The 22,412-nt window shown below is 45.6% G+C and overlaps 4 protein-coding genes across 7 annotated transcripts; 2 read left to right on the forward strand and 2 right to left on the reverse strand.

The window, feature by feature from the left end:
- Positions 1-30: 30 nt before the first annotated feature.
- tekt2 (tektin 2 (testicular)) lies at positions 31-2,242 on the reverse strand. The gene is made up of 9 exons (XM_053446844.1): positions 2,087-2,242; positions 1,884-2,009; positions 1,569-1,774; positions 1,344-1,487; positions 1,147-1,261; positions 964-1,071; positions 751-894; positions 595-674; positions 31-235 (listed from the first exon to the last, which is right to left on the reverse strand). Exons 1-9 carry the CDS (start codon positions 2,240-2,242, stop codon positions 31-33), a joined length of 1,284 nt encoding a protein of 427 aa, XP_053302819.1.
- A 1,446-nt stretch (positions 2,243-3,688) lies between these two features.
- usf2 (upstream transcription factor 2, c-fos interacting) lies at positions 3,689-8,505 on the reverse strand. The gene is made up of 11 exons (XM_053446859.1): positions 8,407-8,505; positions 7,651-7,694; positions 7,295-7,410; positions 7,015-7,134; positions 6,719-6,875; positions 6,511-6,595; positions 6,102-6,146; positions 5,752-5,810; positions 5,439-5,530; positions 5,226-5,354; positions 3,689-5,051 (listed from the first exon to the last, which is right to left on the reverse strand). The coding sequence occupies exons 1-11, from the start codon at positions 8,442-8,444 to the stop codon at positions 4,962-4,964; spliced, it is 975 nt and encodes a 324-aa protein (XP_053302834.1). The 5' UTR covers positions 8,445-8,505; the 3' UTR covers positions 3,689-4,961.
- A 2,598-nt stretch (positions 8,506-11,103) lies between these two features.
- On the forward strand, positions 11,104-17,066 carry LOC128461736 (lamin-A). Its single transcript, XM_053446816.1, has 13 exons — positions 11,104-11,252; positions 11,578-11,930; positions 13,349-13,505; positions 13,917-14,042; positions 14,129-14,299; positions 14,497-14,622; positions 14,821-15,041; positions 15,180-15,453; positions 15,529-15,636; positions 15,735-15,854; positions 15,938-15,994; positions 16,179-16,373; positions 16,467-17,066. The coding sequence occupies exons 2-13, from the start codon at positions 11,593-11,595 to the stop codon at positions 16,500-16,502; spliced, it is 1,929 nt and encodes a 642-aa protein (XP_053302791.1). The 5' UTR covers positions 11,104-11,252; positions 11,578-11,592; the 3' UTR covers positions 16,503-17,066.
- A 641-nt stretch (positions 17,067-17,707) lies between these two features.
- Positions 17,708-21,377, forward strand: naxe (NAD(P)HX epimerase). Of its 4 annotated transcripts, none has more exons than XM_053446849.1 (7): positions 17,708-17,802; positions 18,844-19,031; positions 19,123-19,231; positions 19,417-19,527; positions 19,725-19,835; positions 20,193-20,340; positions 20,814-21,377. In XM_053446849.1, exons 2-7 carry the CDS (start codon positions 18,859-18,861, stop codon positions 21,011-21,013), a joined length of 852 nt encoding a protein of 283 aa, XP_053302824.1. In that variant the 5' UTR covers positions 17,708-17,802; positions 18,844-18,858; the 3' UTR covers positions 21,014-21,377. The 4 variants fall into 4 exon arrangements, with proteins under 4 accessions (XP_053302824.1, XP_053302823.1, XP_053302826.1 ...); XM_053446848.1 differs by having other exon boundaries at positions 17,711-17,802; positions 18,841-19,031; XM_053446851.1 differs by having other exon boundaries at positions 17,736-17,869.
- Positions 21,378-22,412: the final 1,035 nt, after the last annotated feature.

The following is a 22,412-nucleotide window of genomic DNA, read 5'->3' on the forward strand; positions in this document are numbered from 1 at the left end:
CTTCCCTCCAGAAACATGGACGCCCTCGTCTCACTGAGCCAGCAGCTGCAGGTGGCTCCTCCCACTGGAGTTGGTGAGCGGCACCAGCAGCACCGGGGATCGACCGGAGCAGGAGGCCGACCTCAGGTGTGAGCGCGTGTTCATGCTTCTCTGCTCCAGAGACAGAGCTTCCTGTTTCCTGGAGAGATCCTCCAGCATGCGGGCGTGATGCAGCTTCATCTTCTGCAGAGACCTCCTGAAAGACGGAGGGAAGATTCAGACTCTTTATCTTTCTGATTGTTGTTGGATTTGTACGAGAGGGTTTTAATTATTTCTTCTATGTTGACTTCAGTTGAATTGTCTGGGTTTGAAACATCACCATGTACAGTACAAAGTGTATTTTCTCTTCTCTTTGATTTGTTGGGTTTTATGTTTTATGTCTCATCCCTAAAAACTGAATGTTGCTTTGTCCTTTTTGTCTTTTGATGCTTAAAATAACTTCTGACCGTCTTCAATGTGTTATCTCAATTTAAAAAAGCCTGTTTTTGCTGAAGAGCAGATGAATAAAACATATTAAATAAGTGTCAGGTCCATAAAAACCAAACAGAGACTCACTGCGCCTCTGACAGCTTTTGATCCAGAGCAGTGATCGTGGCCTTCAGCTGGTGGACTTCATTAACTAGACCGTGTTGGACCTGCAAACAAACATCATGTCAGAGGGAATCTTCTTCAAACACTCATCAGGCTGGTTTTCTGCACTGGTTTAGGAACCTCGTCTCTGCACAGGTCCATCCCAGTTCGGCTGGTCCTGTTCTCCAGTCTGGTGTGAGCCAGTTTCAGATTGGTCGTCTTTGCCTGCAGATCCAAGTCCAGTCCCTTGATGTCGTCTTCCATCTCTATCATTTCATCTTCGGTCTGCGGATAAAACACAATCTGCATTAATCAATAAAAGATAAATACCTGATAAGCTCTGAGACCTCATACATTTCTAATCTGCCACTGCAGCTGATCTCGGGCCTGCTCCTCATCGTGAGTGCGCTTGCGAAGAACGAACTCGGTCGCCCGCCACTGAACCGCTAACTCGTTCTGCAGCTGAGAAATAGAAGAAGAGAAATAACGTTTTTAGTATTATTAATATATGATCAGGTGAAGTTTACTCGCACCTACCTGAGCTCTGGTGAGACTGGTGTCCTCCCTCATGTGCTGGGACACCTGCATGGCCTCCTGAGCCTGAAGGACGTTGTACTGGCTGAACTGGCCCCACTCCTGAGGGGTGGAGGAGCTACAGCAACAACAGGCACATTTCTACATTTGAGACAATGAGCCATATTTAAACCAGGGCCACTGAAGAAACCTCTGTTTACCCTGATGGAATGCGAGTGGGGTTGGTCTTCAGGGAGATCTCAGGGGACTTTATGGTCAGTGACAGACAGGACATGTCAATGTCCAGGGCGTCCATCTTGTTCTGGAGGTCGGAGGTCAGCTGATGTCGAACCTCCTGCAGAACGCTGGGATGGAGAACAGGAGGTCAGAGGGAGAAACAGAAGGAGAAGGTGTGAAGTATCATCCCGACACGTTGCATCGCTCACCACAGTTGTTCGAAGGCCTTGTCGACGTGCTGCTGCAGAACCTGCTGCACTCGACCAATCAGCTGCACCTCCTTCTTCAGCTGCTCGTCCACCGGGTCGAGGACCAGCTCGGAGCCGCGGCGCCCCTCCCTCAGCGTCACGCACTCGGTGCTGACCTCCAGGGGGACGGCGGTCGCAGCCAGGGCCTGCTCAGTCTGCTCTTTACTCTGGAACCAGCACAACAAGAGGCTGTGAGTCAAACTGGACAGGGAAGTTTGTGAGAGTATTGATGCTCAGAAGAACAAACCTGGGTCTGAGGGTTTGTCAAACACTCACCAGGGTCAGAGCCTCCATCTCCTCATCCACCTTCCGTGCACATGCTTCCAAGGCGTCCTTCCATCGAGCCACGTCCCACAGCCGGTCACTCAACCTGCGGGAGGTGTCGCTCTCGTCCCAGCTGGTCTGCAGAGGAAACAACACGAGTGTTAGGTGTGTCCATGTCGTGGAGTGTGTGTCCTTCATGCAGGTTGAGGACCCACCGTGCAGCTGGTCTCGTTGCGTAGGGACCTCCCCTCCTGCCGGATCCCATTGGAGACTCGTCTCTCGTGTCCGGCGGCGGCCGACAGCTGCTGGTTGCTGCTCTGCCACTCGGACACACTGAGGCGGAGGCCGGGCTTCACAGGGACTGAAGACATCCTGCAGCTGCAGCAACATGCACACATCAACATCACTGGATTGTCAAGTGAAATTAAATGTGCAAGATTTGTAATGTTGACTTCTACTATTAAATCTTTGAATTATAGAATTTATATGTTAAATAACCTGATAAACTCTTAAAGGTCACCTGAGGAATATGAAGTATTTCAAAGGCTTTATTCACTCTTCTGTACTCAAAGTATTCTTATTTATTCAAATAATTTTGTATGATATATTTCTTGTTAAATACTTATGTCATTTTGAATGTATTATTACTTTATTGCTGCTGCTGTCAATCTCTAGGTCTTCGTGCTCATTACAGCTTAACTACTATTTTTAAAGTACAGATTTCCTACTCGTTTGTTCTGCATGTTTGACAATAAACATCTTGAATATTAAAACTTATATTTTTAAGGATTAACACACTTTCAAACATCATAAACAACTGAGCTTCCAAATCCATATTAAATAGGTTTGTTGCATAAACAAAAAATATTTTGTCCCTTATTGTTATTATACATTTTGTAGTGCCTCAGAGGTAAATATCACAGGGACAGTTCATGTATAAGTTTATATATTTAACTTTATGATTGACTGCAGCATTAGGCCACTCCCACAGGGAAGTGGATCCTCTCCTGACAGGTAGATGAACATTTATCTCTTTACATCAACTTTTGAATCTAAATAAAATAGTGAATTTACAGATTAAAACATAAATGATGTCACGAGCTCCAAACCGGAAGCACTGCGGGTCATTAAATGGCGGATTCGATCTTCTCCTCTTTTCCAGAACCTCAAACTTCTCTCACTCGTCGCTGCTGCAGTTTGTTGAACTTGTTAAAATCTGATGTTAAAGTTTAAACTCGACTCACCAGTTCCTCTAATGGTCCCACAGCCGGCGCGTGCTGGTTTATCTCCCTGTCGTCTCCAGGCAACGACACACAAGGTCCAGCTTTAATTATTAAAATGCCATGGCAACGTCTGTTGATGCGGGTGTTTCTGTGACATCATCAACCACCAGGGGGCAGTAGGAAGCCCAAAGCTTATGAATAGAAGGGTGATATTGGCCTTGATTCTAATGGTGAGAACTTAATTTAAAAATCCAAATAGAGAAAACACAAATAATTTATATATATATATATATATTTATGTGAAATTAACCTAAATTTAAAATAACATTAAGCTTCCATAAAAAAAACTAGTGGAACTGAATTACAAATATAAAATAACACAAAACACACAAAAATAAAACCCACCATTGACCACTAGATGAAAGTTATATGCCATTACCTTAAATTATAAATATTAGTCCTTTTTTAACCCTGCGAGTAAAATAATTAAAAAAAATCTAAATATGTAAATAGAGAACACACACAATTTTTTTTTTCCACCAGGGGAAAGTCCTATTCAGTTGGCTTGAATGAAAAGTTAACACAAATAATCCGTCTGTAGCAACGCTCACGCTTGTGTTTTATTGTGAAATCAGAGTTAGTCATGCCAGTGGTTATATTCCCATGCTGTGGAGACTCAGTGTGGACAAAAGCTGGTTAGTAACAACAATCACATCCAAACTTCCATCTACACACAATCCAGACCGAGGCGCTGCTACTCTCTCCTGTCAGTTCTGTCAGTTCTGTGAATATCGTAGAGAAAACTCAACACGCCGTCTTTGTGAGTGTCCGGAACACGTCACATGACCGAACCCTCTTATTTCAATGACCTATTAGCAGATTCACAAACAAACCTTATTTTAATGCCCATTAAAAAGGATTCACACGTTGAAAAGCATCGTTTTCTCATTTCTACTGTACATTGCAGCTAGCGGGCAGGGTGGGGGGGGAAACAAGAGACCTAAACTCTCCATACGTGAAGACTTCATTGAGTCTGGGATCCGCTTGCCAGTGCACTATCCCAATTACCTGAGCTATGTTAACAACGAGATTCTCCAACAGGCTCCTATCAAGGCGTTGGAGTGGGAATAGAAACCAGCAGGTCTGTGACAGTGGAGCCTCGAACCCTTCACCTGTCAGGAGAGTCTTATAGTTTTTGAATTTTCCGACATCAGGCTACATTTATGAAGTCTGTGAGCTCTGCCTGCTGCCGGAAGTGTCAGTGTCCAGAGGCAGAGAACTGCACCCAGATCAGATATATACACACACACACGTTCCAGTGAGAGTGATGAACACGATAAACATCGGATTTGCAGGTTAATTATTGGGGAAAGAGTAAATGCAGAACACTTTTCCTTTCTGTAGACATTTTCCTTACAGAACGATAAATTAAAAAGGTAAACAGGAGCTATTTCACATTTAGAAGCAAACATCAACTAAAACAGGAAAATCAAAAGTAGTTTGTGTTACGATTAATAAAAAAATAAAAGGGTGAAAATCAGCTAAAGTAACATTTTCTGTGGCAGTTTTTATAATTTAAAGTAAAAAGACAGTTTGGTGCATGTGTGGTGGAGGTGGAGGAGGAGGAGGTGGTGTTGTGCAGAGGTGGCGTTCCTCGAAGCGGAGGATGAAGGTTCAGGTTGGAGCTGCACAGTCGACAGATGTCAGAGCGTGAAGCCGCTCAGCTCCGTGTGCAGTCCTTCAGAGTGCGTCTCGAAAATCGGCTCCAACGTCTGATGGAAATTGTCTTGTTTTTTTTTTTTTTTCATGGTGGCTCCTCTCCTGGAATTGTTCAGGCGGGGAGAGGAGGATAGTGTCCGGCTCACGATCACTGTGGTGTGGCGTCTCCGTTCATCTCTATGCCGTGCTGCTGCAGCTGAGCCCGGAGAAGTGCGTTGTCGTTCTTCAGCTCCTCGATCTGGTGGAAAGAACAGAAACATTTCATTTCTAACTCGTTTTTTTTATCCCTGGACAGTTGTTAAATGATGAATTAAAGAAAGTGGCTCTTTGATTTAATATAAATCCCAGGAAACATGGCGTATTTGCAGTCCTGCCTCTCGACATTGTGTTCTGGTATCAGTCAGAATCTGACCTGTTGTCGAAGCAGCTCATTGTCCATCTTCACCCGCTCCACCTCCTTGCAGCTCTCCTGCAGCTGCTGGTTGCTCTGACGCAGCTCCCGGATGTAGTCGCACGCTTTGTACAGGATGCTTCCTTTGCTCTGACGGACACACAACAGAGAACAAGTCAGAAACATTTCTCTCCTCCGACCTGAGGGGGGCGCTGCTCTGCGTGCAGGACTCACCGCTCCACTCCGGCTGTCCACGCTGCAGTCGGGGATGATTTTCGACAGCGTAACAATCCAGTTGTTAATCTTGTCTCTTCTTCTTCTCTCCACTGCGGAGAAGGAAATGAAGAGACTCGTGTTCAAACGCCTGAATGATCAGTTTGTGAGCAAGATTACACAATTTAACAGATTATTACAAATTGTAGAAGTAAGTGAAATATTTAAATTGTAAGGTGGCAGATCCAGGAATACTTTTGCCGCTTGATTTAATTATTTATCCCTAGCCATGATTGAGGGGATAGAATTTAGTCGTGACAGAATTCGCACCCACCTTCGTTGTGCTGTGCTCTTCTCCTGTCGTCTCTGGGCGCCCGTGGACCATCAACCTTCCTGAAAACACACAACACAACCACTGTGATGATTTCCAACAGCATCTATCACCTGAATTAGAATCCAGCGACTGAAATAGATTTTGTTATCTTTTTTTGGGGATGTGTGACGAGGAGAAGCCCGAAAACACAGAATAAGTTTGGGTCTTTACTCAAACACAGGTTTATGGGATTTGTCATTAAAAAAAGAACTCTAAACCAAACATGTAAAATTCAACCATACACATGGATACTGGTGATTGACTACACGTGATGGGGGCAGGGTGGGGGTGCATGTGAAAGTTCGTCTCACCAGTTCGAGCTGCCATGCTGCAACATCTCGCTGTCATCCAGGTCTCTGAGGACGGCAGGTAAGTGGGACAGAGTGTGGAGTTCAGATGTTGGAGGTTTTAAAATGACGGATATTGATTGTGTGTTTCTTTTTTCCCCCCCTTTTGTATGTTTCTTTGTAAACATAATGACAGATGGATGCAAACAGGGGGTTAGAAGAAGATGGAGGAGGAGGAGAAGAAGAAGAAGAAGAAGAAGAAGAAGAAGAAGAAGAAGAAGAAGAAGAAGAAGAAGAAGAAACAACAACAGGGATGAGAGGATGTGAAGTATGAGTTATGGTGATGTTGAATCTCCGGGAATGTGTGTGTGTGTGTGTGTGTGTGTGTGTGTGTGTGTGTGTGTGTGTGTGTGTGTGTTTGGGTTGTACTCACGCAGTGTAGGTGTGTGTGCGCGGTGCGATGGTGCGAGGGGCTGTCTGCAGCACCTCGGGGGGGCTCATCATCACGTAAAACTGACCTGGATTCAAAAAGAGAAAAATTAGAGCAAGAGAATCGTACAGAATCATTTTATCGTGGCAGATATATATATATTTGTTTATGTCGAGTCTGCACCACACGATGAGGATGATGGTTCTCTCACCTCCTGCCTGTGTGATGGATGGGTCGGCGGTGGCCTGCACCGACACGGCTGTTCCATCGCTGACGGTGCCGGCGGGGAAGTAGGCGAAGCGCGTCTCCCCCCCCACCGTCTCCCCGCCGGGGCTGCCCCCGTTACTGAACGGGTTCTGGATCACAGCCTGGAAGAGGTAGAGGCAACCAAGCTCAGATTAATAACCTCCTAATTCAAATGTTTCCGATTATATTCTAAAAACAAATGCAAGTGTCGTGATTTAAACATGTGAAATGGCTTAATATCCCATCATGCTTCACTCTCACCTGGGCCACAGCCTGCGGGGCTCCGGCAAACGCGGCGGCGGAGACGACGCTCACGGCTCCGGACCCGTCAACGGCAGCTTCCAACTGATCGTCCGTCACCTGGACCACCCGATAGGTCACCTGACCACAGAGCGGAGGAAACTGGTTATTAACGTGTGCGTCCACTGACGTCCATGAGGTGGAGGTTGTCTCTTGAATTCAGATCAAATGACCTCGGTGTGGGGACATGGTTTTGAATAATTGAGATTTAAAAACTGCTTCCTGGGTTTTCCACGCTCACCTGGCCGCCGCTGTTCTCCGTGCGGAACTGGTACTGAACATTGTGGTCGCCGAACGCGCCCTGAGGGACGCCGGTGATGGTCACAGAGGTGTGCTCCTCCGTCCCCACCACGTCTCCTGCAACACACGGGTCAACATTCAAACGTTTAATCCAGAGAAGAACAGTGAAGACAAACAGACAAATCAACAAACGCCTGATTCAAAGTGAAACTGGGTCAGAGGACGTCTCATCCACAGATGAAGGAACGTGGCCTCATGCACCGCAGACCACATCTGTGATCTGATCTCAGGTCGCACTCGGGTGAACTCAGAGAGATGCGTTTGTCTGTGTTAGATTAAATGGAATTATATTCTCACCTTCCTGTAACTGCACCACGTCCTCCGATTCCTGTTTGTCGTGACTGGAAACAAAAAAGAGAAGAAGAAGAAGAAGAAGAAGAAGAAGAAGAGTGAGTTCATTTGCAATCATCATCAGTGTGGATGGTCTGTAGTGCAAGCTGTAACAACACGATGAGAGAGAAGGGCGCCCCCTGGTGGTGATAAGAGAAGATGATGGCTGAGATATAAAGTAAAGTATAACTGACAGAAATCACATTTACTGCAACTTCCCACTGGAAAATAAGAATTATCTGAGTAATAACACTCAAATGTGTGTATTTGGATTTGCTGCACCATTAAATACTAACTTATATTAGCATATATTATTATTATATAATAATAATAATAACAACAACAACAAGTAAAACACACCCCTGCCGGTTTCATTGCTGCATTTTAACCCTAAAAAAAGAGCTGCACCAGATATAAAAGTGCAGAAACTGTGCATGTGAAATCTGAGCACACGCAGAAAGTGCAGCTGTGCATTGATTGTGTAATGTCTGCAGCGGATGACCCACAACAGACGTGAGGATGCACGAGCCTCAGTTTCTGCACAAATCGTCTCCCTGGATGCTCGAGCACCGACTCATCCGGGGGACGGGGCACTAAACCCGGCTGGGGGACCAGGTGTGTGCGGCTGGATGGGGTCGGACAGGGGGGTGGGGAGGGGACGTGTACAGGGTGTTCCAGGCCGAGCAGGGAGCCCTGACACCGGGGGGCAGGAAGCGTCCTCACCTCGCCGAGCTGTCCAGACTCTGCTCCAGCATCTCCATGGAGCTTCTCTGGTGGGTAGGGGGGTGAGGGGGGTAGGGGGTGGGGGGGAGACGCCGGGCTTCAACGAAACGGATTCCCGGAGATGGAAGCGCTGATCACGGGGACAAACACACGGGTCATGTGAGGAAGACAGTCCAGGACACGTGAGGCGGCGAGCGGGCAAAGAAGCTCAAAATGGAGGCCGCGGCGGAGCAGGACGGATCCGTCTGTGCGGAGCGACGAGAGAGAGAGGTGGGGACGACCAGCCCGGGTGTTCGCGCTGCTGCCCCGGCTGTGGTGCTCCGGTTGCGGGTGTGGACTCCTCGACCCTCCGCGGTGGACTCCTGGACGGGCAGATTCGAGGATTATCTCGGTTTTAAGGATCCGCTGGAAGTCGGGTTCGCCCTCGGTTTCCCTGTTCGCTGCTCCGGCGCACAGCTGCTGTTTATCCGCGCAAAGCTGCGGCTCAGCGCTGCGGCGGTCAAGACGCGGAGTGGATCCGTCCCGCGCCTCATACCGCCACCGAATCCGGTTGTTTTGTTAGTTTTTAACGCCACATCTGCTGATTTTTGTTTATTATTAAACTTTTGCATGAAAAAAAAATATTTCACACGGTGTCAGCTGCCTTTTTGTGTGCACGTGACTCGTTCTGCGGCTGTGTTTGCAGGAGAGAGAAACGGGCGGGGGGGGGATTGTGCGTGTTTCTGCGTGAAAGCGGTGGTTTTCATCCACTTTTGGACACACAACCGCACACACGCGCTCGGATAACAACACACACACGCATCCCAGAGCGTCGTGTCCGTGCAACAGCACACGCACGAGCTGTCAATCAGCACTTTTTTCCTGTTTTCTGCCCAGGTGACCGCGGGGATCCAATCCGGGTTTTCCCACGAACCACATGACAGGGCGACGCGGCGCGCGGCCCTGAACACACGCTCCTCGTAACTCAGCGCTTTATGTCGTGTTCCGACAGCGAGAAGAGGCTGTTTATTACATTTATTGATATTATACAGAAACATAGAGGGTGGGGGGTTGAGGTGGAGGAACAGCAGAACAGCTGGGGGGGTTTCCAGGAGATCCAGGACAGCTCGGAGGGAGCTGCTGGTGCATCTGTCAGCTGAGGATTCACACGTTCATCATTCAAAAGCACATTTTTTTTATTTTTATTTTGTTGACTGAGATGAATCCGCTGCAGTCGCCGTCACAAAGCTGGAAAATCGTGATATAATAAACTCATTTTACAGTTTGCAAGCAACAGGAGGAGATGTGTGCACAATGAAACAACAGGAGTTTGTCATTTACACTTTTAAATCCACCAAATCTCCCACTAGGATGTAGAGTCAGGCAACAAAGGAAGAGAGAGAAAGTCCTCACAAGCACAACAAGTACAAACAAGTGGGTCATATACTGGAATGACACTCAGCCAAGGCCCAACACTCGATTCAAAATCCAATAATCATATCCATGCCAAACTTTAATGGGTTCTTTGTTGGCCCATGTTCCTAACCTCTCCATCAGAGCTGCTTTCAGACCAGCTCTGAAGTCGAACATGAGCCCGACCCTGTATAGTTCCCTGGTAGAATATCCGTAAAATGTAAAAAGGTTTTTATTTGTCCTAACACCTGGATCTGCACATCTGCATTTACCCCATTTTTATTCCCTTTTCCTGCTCCAGGCCTCATCCCTCCTTTAAGTAAGGTGGAAACCGGTTTTGCTTGATCCTGCAAAAAAAACACCTTTGTCAAATAAATCAATAAGCGACTGTGGGGCCCTGTTGACCATTGAGCTAACGGCCTTGACCATGTTGCACGGCCGTTCTTCATCCCTCTTCCCTGTCTCCCAGTCCTGTCTCCATGTCTACTCTCCAATAGAGGCAAAGCATCATGAAATAAATATGTAAACAGGAAACAGTACATGGAGAATATAATCCCTCTCATACTCACACTAAGCCCACGACTTCCGGTGAGGGATCACAAACCCTTATTTTAAAGGCTCACAAATCAGAAAAATACACTTTTACAGAGATAGAGTCCAACGTACCAACATTTTAATCATGTAGAAAAGTGTAAATTGAGAAAACAAATAATAAAAGTCAGTTTGCAAAGGATCACAATATAAAGATTATATTACTATCACATTGTAACAGGCTGGATATCATGTGCATCCCTTCCAGAGGACAGAGGCTGTTTCAGGTCTTTTGAAACATGAAGATCTCCCCAGAAGGAGTCGGTACAGATCGGGTTTAAGATATTGAATATTTTTAGAATATTTGAAGAAATCAAAATCTCTGGAGGCGACGTTACATCAAAAAAATAAGTGTCTTGAGACTCTAGCTCTGTGTTTCAGGGTCGAAATGAAAAAAGACTGAAACATCTTGAGCAACTTAAACTTCACAGAGAAACATGAGCAGTGCGGGTTTGAGTCAAATACTGTAAATGACTTGAACTCAACTCCCAAACAGCAGATCTGCCTAAAATGATCCCTCGGTGTTGTGTGTGTCTTTGAGTGGATGGTGACTCATTCATCCAGCCTGCACAGCCAGAGAGAGAGAGAGAGAGAGAGAGAAAGACAGAGAGAGAGAGAGAGAGAGAGAGAGAGAGAGAGGAACAACCACAGTGCCAAACTTGAGGCCAACCTCTCTCCTCCCATCTCATTCTTTCCTACATGGGCACTCGCAGTTTGCAGACAGCGCCAGTAACAGACCGAACTCTGTTGGAGAACGAAGACAGACCGACTCACTTCACCGGAAGATTAAGAAAAACTCAAGAGAAGATCCAACAAACATCCTCGGAGTAAACTTCTCTCATCCTCTCAGCAGCTCTACGAAGGTAAAACCTGCCAAAAGTAAACCTGCCGTCTTTTGTGCAAAGACTTCTCGTGGATTTCTTTGGGTGGAGTCGATGACCCCTCCCATGTCCTTCGTTGAATGATGACCCTTCGACTCTGGTGTTGAAGTCACGACCTAAAATTAAACTTCACAGGTTTCTTAATCACTGTTTAAAAGTTTATTTATGGTCAACTTTGACCACTTTCTTTAAAAGTCAACTGTTTGCATGTTTATAGTGGAATTATCACATTCCTCTATTAATTGTGATTGGAAAAGAAACAGATTTAGAGTCAGCGGGTGGATAATCAGGATTTTCTCTACAACAGTTACAGATCGGTGCAATGGCGACACCCAAAAACACCCCGCGAGGCGCCAGCTCACCAACATCCCCCAACCGCATCACCCGGCTGCAGGAGAAGCAGGACCTGTGCAACCTCAACGACCGCCTGGCCGTGTACATCGACAAGGTCCGCTACCTGGAGAACGAGAACGCCGGCCTGCGCATGCGCATCACCGAGTCCGAGACGGAGGTCAGCCGCGAGCTGACGGGCCTGAAGGCCGCCTACGAAACCGAGCTGGCCGATGCCCGTCAGACTCTGGACTCGGTGGCCAGGGAGCGAGCCCGTCTGCAGCTGGAGCTGGGGAAGCTGAGGGACGACCACAAGGAGCTGAAAGCCAGGTGGGACACTGCTGCAGTCCAAATCATCATCTGATTGCATCTACCACTGTTTGTTTTGTGCATGTGAAGGCAAAGATAAAAGTAGGATTATTTTCAATATTGTTATAAGTGATACTATCTAGGGGGGGTTAATGGGGGCCCCATCATTTTAGGGCCCTGAAATCCTTAAAACCACCCCTGTGTGTTACCAGTGCGTATATAACCTTTAAAAGACAAAGTATTCCTCTTAGAAATTAAAAGTTAGTTCATAAGCAAATAAATAAAGTGGTATATAAAACAAGCAACACTATTTATAAACATATTTAAGTTTTATATCCTGCTGAACATGTTTTTTTTGTGGGTGGCACCGATGTTGGCTCCAGTGACGAGACATGGGGATCACAGAGAATTAACACGTGGCCCCTTTAAGGGCTTTTAATGATACAGTCTCATTACTCTGGTATGTGCAGTGGTTTATTGTCGCTAATTTTAGCATTAGACGGATAAAGATGTGTAACTGACTCACAGTCAGTTCTTCTCTCACTTTGTACCCTTGTGACCACAATACCTGTCGTTTAGCTAAAGTAACTATAAGTAAAGTGAGATTATTTTTAAACAGCAAGGAGGTTCAACTAGTTGCCTCTTTTCCAAGAAAGGCTTTTGGTCAAAATCTAAAATGGATATAAACTAACCCATGATCCAGATATTTTTTTTTTCTGATGATCATGAAAGGAAACATATTTTCCCCCGAAGCTCCTGAAACCTCCGTGTTCAGCCAAATCCTCCTCAGTTTGCTTCATTCATTCCTCTGTGCTGAGAGAAAGTGTTTGATCGCAGAGTTACTGTCTAAAACATGTGATTATCAACAATGAGTCATTAGCTCCTTGTAAAAGATGCTTGTTTAACTTCTGCTGAGACGTTTCTGCTGCTGGGCCACTCCCTGGCGTTCACATGCCCTCCTCATTGCTCACTCCTTGACGTTGGACTTCCACTCTGTCTCCTTCCTCTGCCGCCGCATCCACAGCCTGATGACTAACTCTTTCCCCCGGGTTTCTCCTCCTTCAGCAAAGCAATCATTACACACACAATACGTGGCAGCGGCTCATGCCTCCATTGCTTTTCCATAAATATTGAGATGATGGGCCTCGTGTGTTTGGCAGGAGTCACGGCGTTGCCATGGCAGATTCCCCAGCTCAACGCCAGCGGCTGTGGCTTGTGGCGTCCAGACACACGGGCCTGGCCGCAGAGCTCTGTGGTCTATGAGTCATATGCGCCGAGGTCTTTCCCAAAGACTCAAAAATAGCTCATATTTGATTCTTTGGAGACTGTAAAGGAAACTGCAGGATCTCAGTTTCCACTTGGTTCTTAAGTTACAGGACAAAGCGATTGTCCTCTTTTAGCTTTAAAGACACGTGACCCTGATGACCTCTCTGTCGCAGGAACACCAAAAAGGAGTCGGAGTTGGCCGGAGCGCTGCAGAGGGTCAAAGACCTGGAGGCTCTGCTGAACTCGAAGGACGCGTCTCTGACCACGGCCCTGGGGGAGAAGCGGAACGTGGAGGTGGAAAACAGGGACCTGAGGGCCCAGGTTGCCAAGGTACGCTCCATCCCAGTCTCCCACGCTCAGAACGCCCAGTGGAAACACATCTGGGCTCAATTCTGCACAGGCGGCCTGCAGGACACCCAGCGTTCAGCTTGTCCCTCATCTCCCTCCTTTGTGTTTTCCACATCAGGGACAACGTTACAACCATTTCCTTTTTACTTGTGCCACCTCTATGTATTATTGAAAGGTCTGAGTTCAGCATGGAGACTCTGTCAGGGCCACGTGAGCTCAGCTACTTTGATTAAAAGACAGATTTCCTGCTCTCGTGCCCACGTTTTGGAATAAACAAAAACATGCAGTACCCACAGTGTATTTACTGCCTACTTCTGTATTTCACGGCCTGTTTATGTGAATGTTTGTGCGTTTGCTTTGAACTAATATCCCGTTTCTTGTTGGCTGGTTTAGCTGGACACCAGTTTGAACGATGCCAAGAAGAAGCTGCAGGACGAGATGCTGAGGAGAGTGGACGGAGAGAATCGCATCCAGACTCTGAAGGAGGAGCTCGAGTTCCAGAAGAACCTCCAGGCCGAGGTCAGAGAGAAACCCTCATCACCACCGATGCCTTCCACCTTCTCCTCCATCATGTGTGCTCAATACATTTTCTAACTGTCCACCAGGAGCTGCGGGAAGTAAAGCGGCGTCACGAGTCTCGTATGGTCGAGTTGGACAACGGCCACCAGCAGGACTTTGAGAGCAAACTGGCGGAGGCACTGGTGGAGATGCGTTCCCAGCACGAGCTGCAGATCAAAATGTACAAGGATGATATTGGGAAGACGTACAACTCTAAGGTGGGCCTTTGATTTGATGTGAACATTATAAAATGACAAACAGCAAAGATGAAATAAATAAACAAAGAAAACATCATACAACGGCAGTTTCACGAAGTTGTTGTGTTCGAGCAAAATGATACACACATCACTCAGAGTGAAGCTACAGTCTCTTCTCAGTTTCATGGATCTTCCTCCTCGTTGTTTGTCTTCCTCAGCTGGAGAACGCTCGGCAGTCGGCGGACAGGAGCAGCCACCTGGTGGGAGAAGCACACGAGGAGCTGCAGCAGACACGGATCCGCCTGGAGTCCTCGTCCTCTCAGCTCAGCCAGCTGCAGAAACAGGTTCTTAGAATCTTAATGCATTTGCACCACACGTCATCAAACTTATGTCTTTGGGAGATAAAGTCATGTAAAGTTGTTTATTCTATTACTTTGACCCTTTTTCCATCAAATTCAAGGTTGAGTTTTACATTTGACTTGCATTTTCTTGCTTATTATTCGTTTTCTGACTCTAAATGCCCTCGTCTGCTTCTGATCCAGCTGTCGGCCTGTGAGGCGAAGGTGAGGGACATGGAGGCCGCTCTGTCCCGGGAGCGGGACACCACCCGTCGCCTGCTGGGAGACAAGGACAGGGAGATGGCCGAGATGAGGCAGCGGATGCAGCAGCAGCTGGATGAGTATCAGGAGCTGCTGGATGTCAAGCTGGCTCTGGATATGGAGATATGTGCCTACAGGAAGCTGCTGGAGGGTGAAGAGCAGAGGTACATTGGGCTAGGTTGTCTCTGCTGTGGGGTCATGATGAGTTTACTCAATGCAACCAGAGTTTTGCAGCAATAGGAGAGTTTCAGTTATACCTCTTTGTCTTTATCTTCATCCCTCTACCATGTGTGTCCCTGCAGACTGCGACTGTCCCCCAGCCCGCCGCCCACTAGAGCGGCAGGGAGTCGTTCCTCTACCTCGGCAGCTCACTCTCGATCCGTCCACTGCAGCGCTCAGAGCTCTGCCACAAAGAGGCGCCGGCCCAACGACACGGACAGCGAGGCCTCCAGCTTCGCGGGAGGAGCTGTGGCCCGCACGCGCATCACCCAGCAGGCGTCGGCCAGCGGGCGGGTCACTGTGGAGGAGGTGGACCAGGACGGGAAATATGTCCGACTCAGCAACAAATCAGATGAGGTGAGAAGATGATTATATTGGCAGGATGATGAAACATTATTTACCTTTTATTCAACCGTCAACTTTCTCCGGCAGGATCAGAACCTGGGGAGCTGGCAGGTGAGGCGACAGGTGGGGTCGGGCGCAGCCATCAGCTTCAAGTTCCCGGCTAAGTTCACCCTGAAGGCCGGGCAGAGGGTGACGGTGAGCGGCACCTTCATTCACCTCCATCACCGAACTGGACTCAGTAAACACACTGACAGCTATCACACCCAACACTGTGTCTTTTTCATGGCGGTCAGATCTGGGCCTCCGGTGCTGGTGGAGCCCACAATCCTCCCTCTGACCTGGTGTGGAAGACCCAGACGTCCTGGGGCACCGGGGACGTGTTCCAGACGACTCTGATCAGTGCCAGCGGAGACGTGCGTAACTTTATTTGAACATAAAGCTCATATGATTACATGAATTTTTAATTTAACACGTTAATAAACACGTTTTCTTCCAGGAAATGGCGATGAGGAAAGTCACCCGCACACAGTTTGAAGACGAGGACGATGACATGGTGAGAGAAATCATTTATAATCCTGACAACTGATGACAACCTGTATCTATGCACTGCATGACAAATGAACTCCAATTAACCAATTAATCAACACATTTAGACAAAGAGGCCTTTTCACTTTGCTTGTTTCTTCTCCTTGAGTTTTCCACTGACCAGTATGTGTGTTTGTGTCTCTCTGCCTCAGCAGGTGGCTCACAGCACCTGCGGGGACGGTGAGTACAACCTGCGGAGCCGCACCGTGGTCTGTGGCTCCTGTGGACTTCCCTCGGACAAATCCAGCAGCTGCTCCGTGTCCTCGCCCTCCCGCTCCTTCCGCAGCGGAGGCATCTCCGAGGGTTTACTGCCCCACTCCTACGTGTTCAGCAGCACTCCTCGCAAGGTGGGCTCTGCTACAAGGCCTGAGAAGAGACATTACTCAGCTACTTGGTGTGTTTTGATGCAATTAACATGTTTTGTGTTTTGTTTCTTTCAGACTGGATCCAGAGTGGAGACCTGTCCAATCATGTGAGCCCCGGGATCCTCGGTGGAAACACGTAGACTCTGTTAGGTTTCAGTTATTTAGTCCTTTAGTTACAAGTCGTAGATTTTTAGTCCATTTCCTGTGAGTAATTTCCAAGATCTTGTATGCAATCAAACTTTATACTGCTTTTTTATAATGTACATAGGCATGCATATTTTCTTAAATTTAAATGGTGATGTAAGCAGCCATTTGTATGTTTATTGGTGACATTAAGAATTGGAAACTTCTGCCAGTTTTCCACCCGACAGTAAAAGAAGACCCTAAAGGCAATTTTAACACATTAACAAATTAAAGCAACAGCTTGGGCTAAAATCATGTTACTGGTTTATTAGTGGTTGGTGAAAACCATAGCTACTGGAACTATTAGATAAAGATCAGGCTTTACTTATTATACTATTACATCAGATTTGCATCTGTAAACATACTGACGCAGCAGGGCTGCAGGGAATAGAGTACAATTCTTCTGGAGTTAAAGTGAAGTGACTCCCACCCTGCAGATCCACAGGAAATTATGTAATTTTTGACTGATTTTAATAAACATTTTTTCAGAAATGTTGTGTTTGTTAATAATGATTTGATTGTTTGTCTTTCTTATCACTGCATGGAAATAATCTGCTTTAACTGTTGGGTCAGTTCTTTTTGACTGTGATCCATTTGCAGAGTCTGTGCTTTTTCTTTCAAAAGCTAATATTCAAAAAAGTATGGGATTCATATCTTCAAATCTCAAAACTTCAGATTATTGTATACATATATTCATATAACAAATAACATTTAATCAAAACAAGAGAGAACAAGGATGAACATGTTCAAGTGCCGACGCGAAGGATTATTAAACATTCATTGTGAAATTAACCCCTAATCCAATTAAAATACTCAGACTTTAGCTTGAGGAACATTTTAACAAACTTACTTGAGATTTCTTTTGCTTGATAATTAATTCAGAGTCAATAATTGTACAATAATAATATGAATATCTTGAAATGGACCCTCCTGAACTAGGGGTATGTTTATTTTTTAATACTTAATAATAATAATACTTAATAAATACTTTTTTAAAGGCTAAACGTTTTTAGTGTTTCGAATTTTATAGCTTATACTCTCATCACCTCATTTTCCATAATGAGAGCATTTCTCGAACTCCAAACTTACTTCCGTCACAAAACGGAAGTACTATTTTATTTTGAAATGGGACCAGTGTTTATATATATCCAGACCCGGAAGTGATCGTCATCTCAGTGTTTCTCGTGTTGATGTTCGATTCCTCAGTTTAGCAGCTCGTTGTTGATCCGTAAGTTTTGTTTGAAGGAAAAAACGTCTGAGCCGAATCGTTTTCATGAAATAACCTTTAACATTAAGTGAGTTAATCTAACGTGTTAAATTACACAAACACGTGTAACGTTAGCAAACAACACAAAGTGAAACAGAACTGAAGCTAAAATCTCAAACTTGTTCTTTCTGTGTTTTTAAGAAGTTGATTGTTAGAGAGTGAAACTTCCACTTTAATAACTCACCTGACTGAGAAGTTCAGAGAACTTTAACACAGAATAATAACATCAACATGGGGTCATGACATTCAGCTGCATGTTAGAATAAGAACGAGTGTACAGATGTATTTTGTGGATTTAATTCTGTAATAAACAACTAGATATTATCTTGTTTTCATATTTAGATTGGTAACAATTAAGTGCATATGTTTTTATACGTGATTATTGCTGCACTGATTTAAACCAATTGTTACAACCTGCTTTATGAATATCAAACTATGACTTTATATGTATTTATACACAATTCGGCCTTATTCAAATTCTATATGGTTGTAAAAAAGGATTTTGAATTTAACCCTGAAATCATTTCATTATAGCAGGATGAATAATTGATGGGGGCCTCTCATCCATACAGGATTAAAAAAATGGTGTTTTGTCAAATGAAAGTAAACCAGCAAAGTTAAACACGGTTTATTTAGCAGTTTGATATTATTTACAGGTTTCATCAGGTTACTGTAAAGCCTCCTGAGCACCAGCCACGTGCATGGGGATGATTTATTGTAGAAAACAAGCTGCAGGTGGACGGAGGGAGCTTAGAGGAAAAATGCAAGTAAGCAGTGAAAGCATTGCATCAGCAGCACAAGGCAGCGATATCAGCAGATTGTGCAGAAAAGCTTTCATCAGCACTCGACACGTCTGAACCACAGCTCCCTGGCTTCATGGAAAAGCTCCTTGTTCTAACAGAGGCTCCACAGTTACATGTCTGACAGTTCATGAAGCCATGTGACAGGGCTGAACGTCCCTCAGCTCAGTTGAGATCACGTGTGTCTCCTCTGTTCCAGCAGCTCGGATCCCTCTGGATGTTGAGTGCTCGGGCTCTGTTTGGGATCGGAGTCCTGGTGACGTCCAGAGCCGCCTCAGTCCTCGCTCGGACGGGGACATGTCCTCTGCCCGCTGCAGCTAACAACCACCAGAGCAACTGTTACAGAAGCAGAGCAGCATCCACCATGGCCAAGACCATCAAATATCTGGGGTGAGGTTTCACGTCTCGCACACGGAGCAGTAAAAAAACCCAGGTACATCTTGTATGTGTGAGTCCAGACTGAGCTGTAGATGCTCCACAGGCAGGAGGAGGCCCAGCACATTGACGAGGAGCTCTTCAGTGAGTACGGCTTCAGTGTGGACCAGCTGATGGAGCTGGCTGGACTCAGCTGTGCCACAGCCATCACACGGGTGAGGTTTAAAGCAAGGCTCTTATTTTGAAAGGAAATTGACGGTGTAAAGCCAATTAATCAATTTAGCTGAGTTACCAAGAAACAGAGTAAGTATATGTCTAAATCTGATTACTCCCTGAAGCTTCTCTCATCAGTAGCTGCTGTAAAGATGGCATATTGTTGTGTTGTGATTTCTTTCTGCAGGCGTATCCGATCACGTCCCTCGTCAAGGCCAGACCTTCCCTGCTGGTGGTTTGTGGACCAGGAAACAACGGGGGCGACGGGCTGGTCTGTGCCCGACACCTCAAGCTCTTTGTGAGTGTCCCACACTTGTGTTACAGTAAAAGCAGCTTTCAGATCTGCACTGAGGTCCGGTCATAATTAAATAAAACCTCTGTGGAGCTTTAAACCTCGTCTTTACCAATAACTGTTTAATCCGACCTCCTTTCTTTGCCTTACCTCACGGATGTGTTAGTGATAATAAAATCTTTGTGTGTTGTGTTGTCCTGCAGGGTTACGAGCCGACCATCTTGTATCCGAAGAGGCAGAACAAGCCTCTGTTCCAGGGCCTGACCACCCAGTGCCAGAAGATGGAGATCCCTTTCCTCACCGAGATGCCTGAGGTTCCGTGTTAATCAATTATGCAGCAGCCTCATTCTCTGTGGTGGAGGAAATGTTTCTGCTCCTTGTGTTTATGACTGTGCACTTTATTTCAAGCTGTAAGAGGCTTGACTTTCACAGAATATGATCTCGGTAAACAAGCCTCAGTGCAGATGAAGCCTTGATGAATCCTTGTGGGAGAAATGGGTTTAATCGCTCATAAAACCACAGTCAGAAATATGATCCATAACTGATGATGCACAAACTGAATTAGAGGCTTCACATGTTTACTTTGTGCAGTAAAATAAACAGTTTAACTGTTTTTTCGGGACAATGAAAACAATAACCATTCATTTCTCTGTACGTGATTCTCCTGTCAGGCCAAATTGATCGACGAGGCTTACAACCTGGTGATCGACGCCATCTTCGGCTTCAGCTTCAAGGGAACCGTGCGAGAACCTTTCGGTTCCATCCTGGACGTGCTGGAGAAAACCACCGTCCCCATCGCCAGCATCGACATCCCCTCAGGTCAGCCCCCCCCACTCACAACTTCACACGGACAAAAACAATTTAAACGCTTCTCTTCTTACAGTTAATTCCTGTGGACATTTTTATGAAATGAGCAGCGATTAAAACGTAGAGAAGCACAGATCTGATTGGCCGGATGGTGTAGATGCTTCTTTTGAGCTGATACAGTGTATTAAATCGGTGGATAATGGTTGTATTCTTTCATTTGTCATGGGCCGCATGTTATTTCTTCAAACATTAAGTTGATTGCAATGTACAAATCTTTGAATGAATATGAAATAATCCTGAAAAATCATTCACTGAACTCTGAAATCTGCTGTTCACGCTTGTGATTCCATAGGGAAGAAGTCTGTCGATTTCAGTGACCCTTTGACCTTTTGACCTTGCCTGTAGCACTAATATCTGACTAATGACTTATTCACTGTGGATCATGACACTGAATTGTGTGTGTCTGTGTGTGTGTTAATTTAAAGGCTGGGATGTGGAGCAGGGCAGCGCAGACGGACTCCAGCCCGACATGCTCATCTCGCTCACCGCGCCCAAGAAGTCCGCCTCCTTGTTCAGGGGGCGGTACCACTTCCTCGGGGGTCGCTTTGTGCCACCGGGCCTGGAGAGGAAGTACCAGCTCAACCTGCCTCAGTATCCCGGCACCGACTGCGTCTTACAGCTGTAGGAGATTCAGGTTTAAATCAGACAGGACCGTTGTTTCTCCAGGAAGGAATAAGATCAACACTAATCCACTTTCTTTCTCAAAGTTAGAGGAGCTTATAAATACCTCTCGTCTTTGATTTGTGTGTCGTCCATCTTTAAATCATGTCTCTGCTCTTTCTGTCTTTATAAACTAAACCTGAGATCTGAAGTTACCTCTCATCTGACTGTCGGACTGAAACCAAATGAGCGTATTTCTCTAAATGTTGAACTATTCCTTTACATCTGTGAATGAAACTGGTTCTGATTGGATGAGTGGTTGTGAGAACGTGTTTAAAAACGACCAGAAGCCTGAATAAACTGGAATAATATAAACAACATCAAACAAACAGGATTGGATTTGTTCTCATTATTCCCACATCAACATAACGACAGATGACATCTCCACCTTGTACCTTTTCTCCGATTTTATTGAGCACATCTCAAAGGATCATTGAACAACTAACAACTGGACAGACCGTCTATCACAACCCACCACATTCTATTTGATAAATAACATCCCCGGACATGGTCTCGTTATTTAAACATCAGGTGGTGATGATATCTTAAAAACCTTTCTTTTACAATCCACCTCACAGAGTCCAGCACAGACCCTCGTATACATTTCCTATGAATGGATGATTACATGAAATACTGAGTGTGTCGTGTATGCTTTTTTAACAGTGTGGCTCATTAATGCATAATGCTTTCTCTTAAGTGCAGGACATGCTATTGCGCGCAGAAGACTATTTACAGTGCTGGTGCCATGCTGTCGTCGTAATGTCACATCCGCTTGTGATGTGTGCAGAGGGAAAGGTCGAATAGAGAGAGTTGAGATGACGAGGAGGCTCCTCCCCCTTTTTGTCTTCATGCAGGTCGGAGGGTGGAAGGATGTTTTCAGGCCTGAGGAAGAAGCCTGAGGGAAAAGACAAAACAAATGTTACTGTCACATATTCAAATGCACTTTTATTTACAAATACTATGAAACACAATATTTATTAGGTACACTACAATTACGCAAGTGCACATTTACAATAAATCCTTCTTTTATAATCGTTATTTGTTACCTCCGCCAAGGAACTCGTGTTTTGCCCATGTCCGTTTGTTGGTTAGCAGGATTACGTAAAAAGTACAAAATGTTTTATTCCAGGATGAGATATAAACCTTTTAATGAAGGGCTGGATCCAGGACTCTTCTTTACTATTATAAGCAAAAAGCATCTTTTGACATTTTCATCAATTTCCCAGGGAATTATTCATGTCTCTTGACTATTTGACTATTTCATACCTTCGCCAACCAATGACGTTTAAGTCCACGCACCTTCTTCCAGACTCATGAGGTCACCGAGACCTTTTACCACTCAAATCTAATCGGCTCATGTCGAG

Source organism: Pleuronectes platessa, chromosome 18 (assembly GCF_947347685.1).
Source record: "Pleuronectes platessa chromosome 18, fPlePla1.1, whole genome shotgun sequence".
NCBI classification, from domain to species: Eukaryota; Metazoa; Chordata; class Actinopteri; order Pleuronectiformes; family Pleuronectidae; genus Pleuronectes; species Pleuronectes platessa.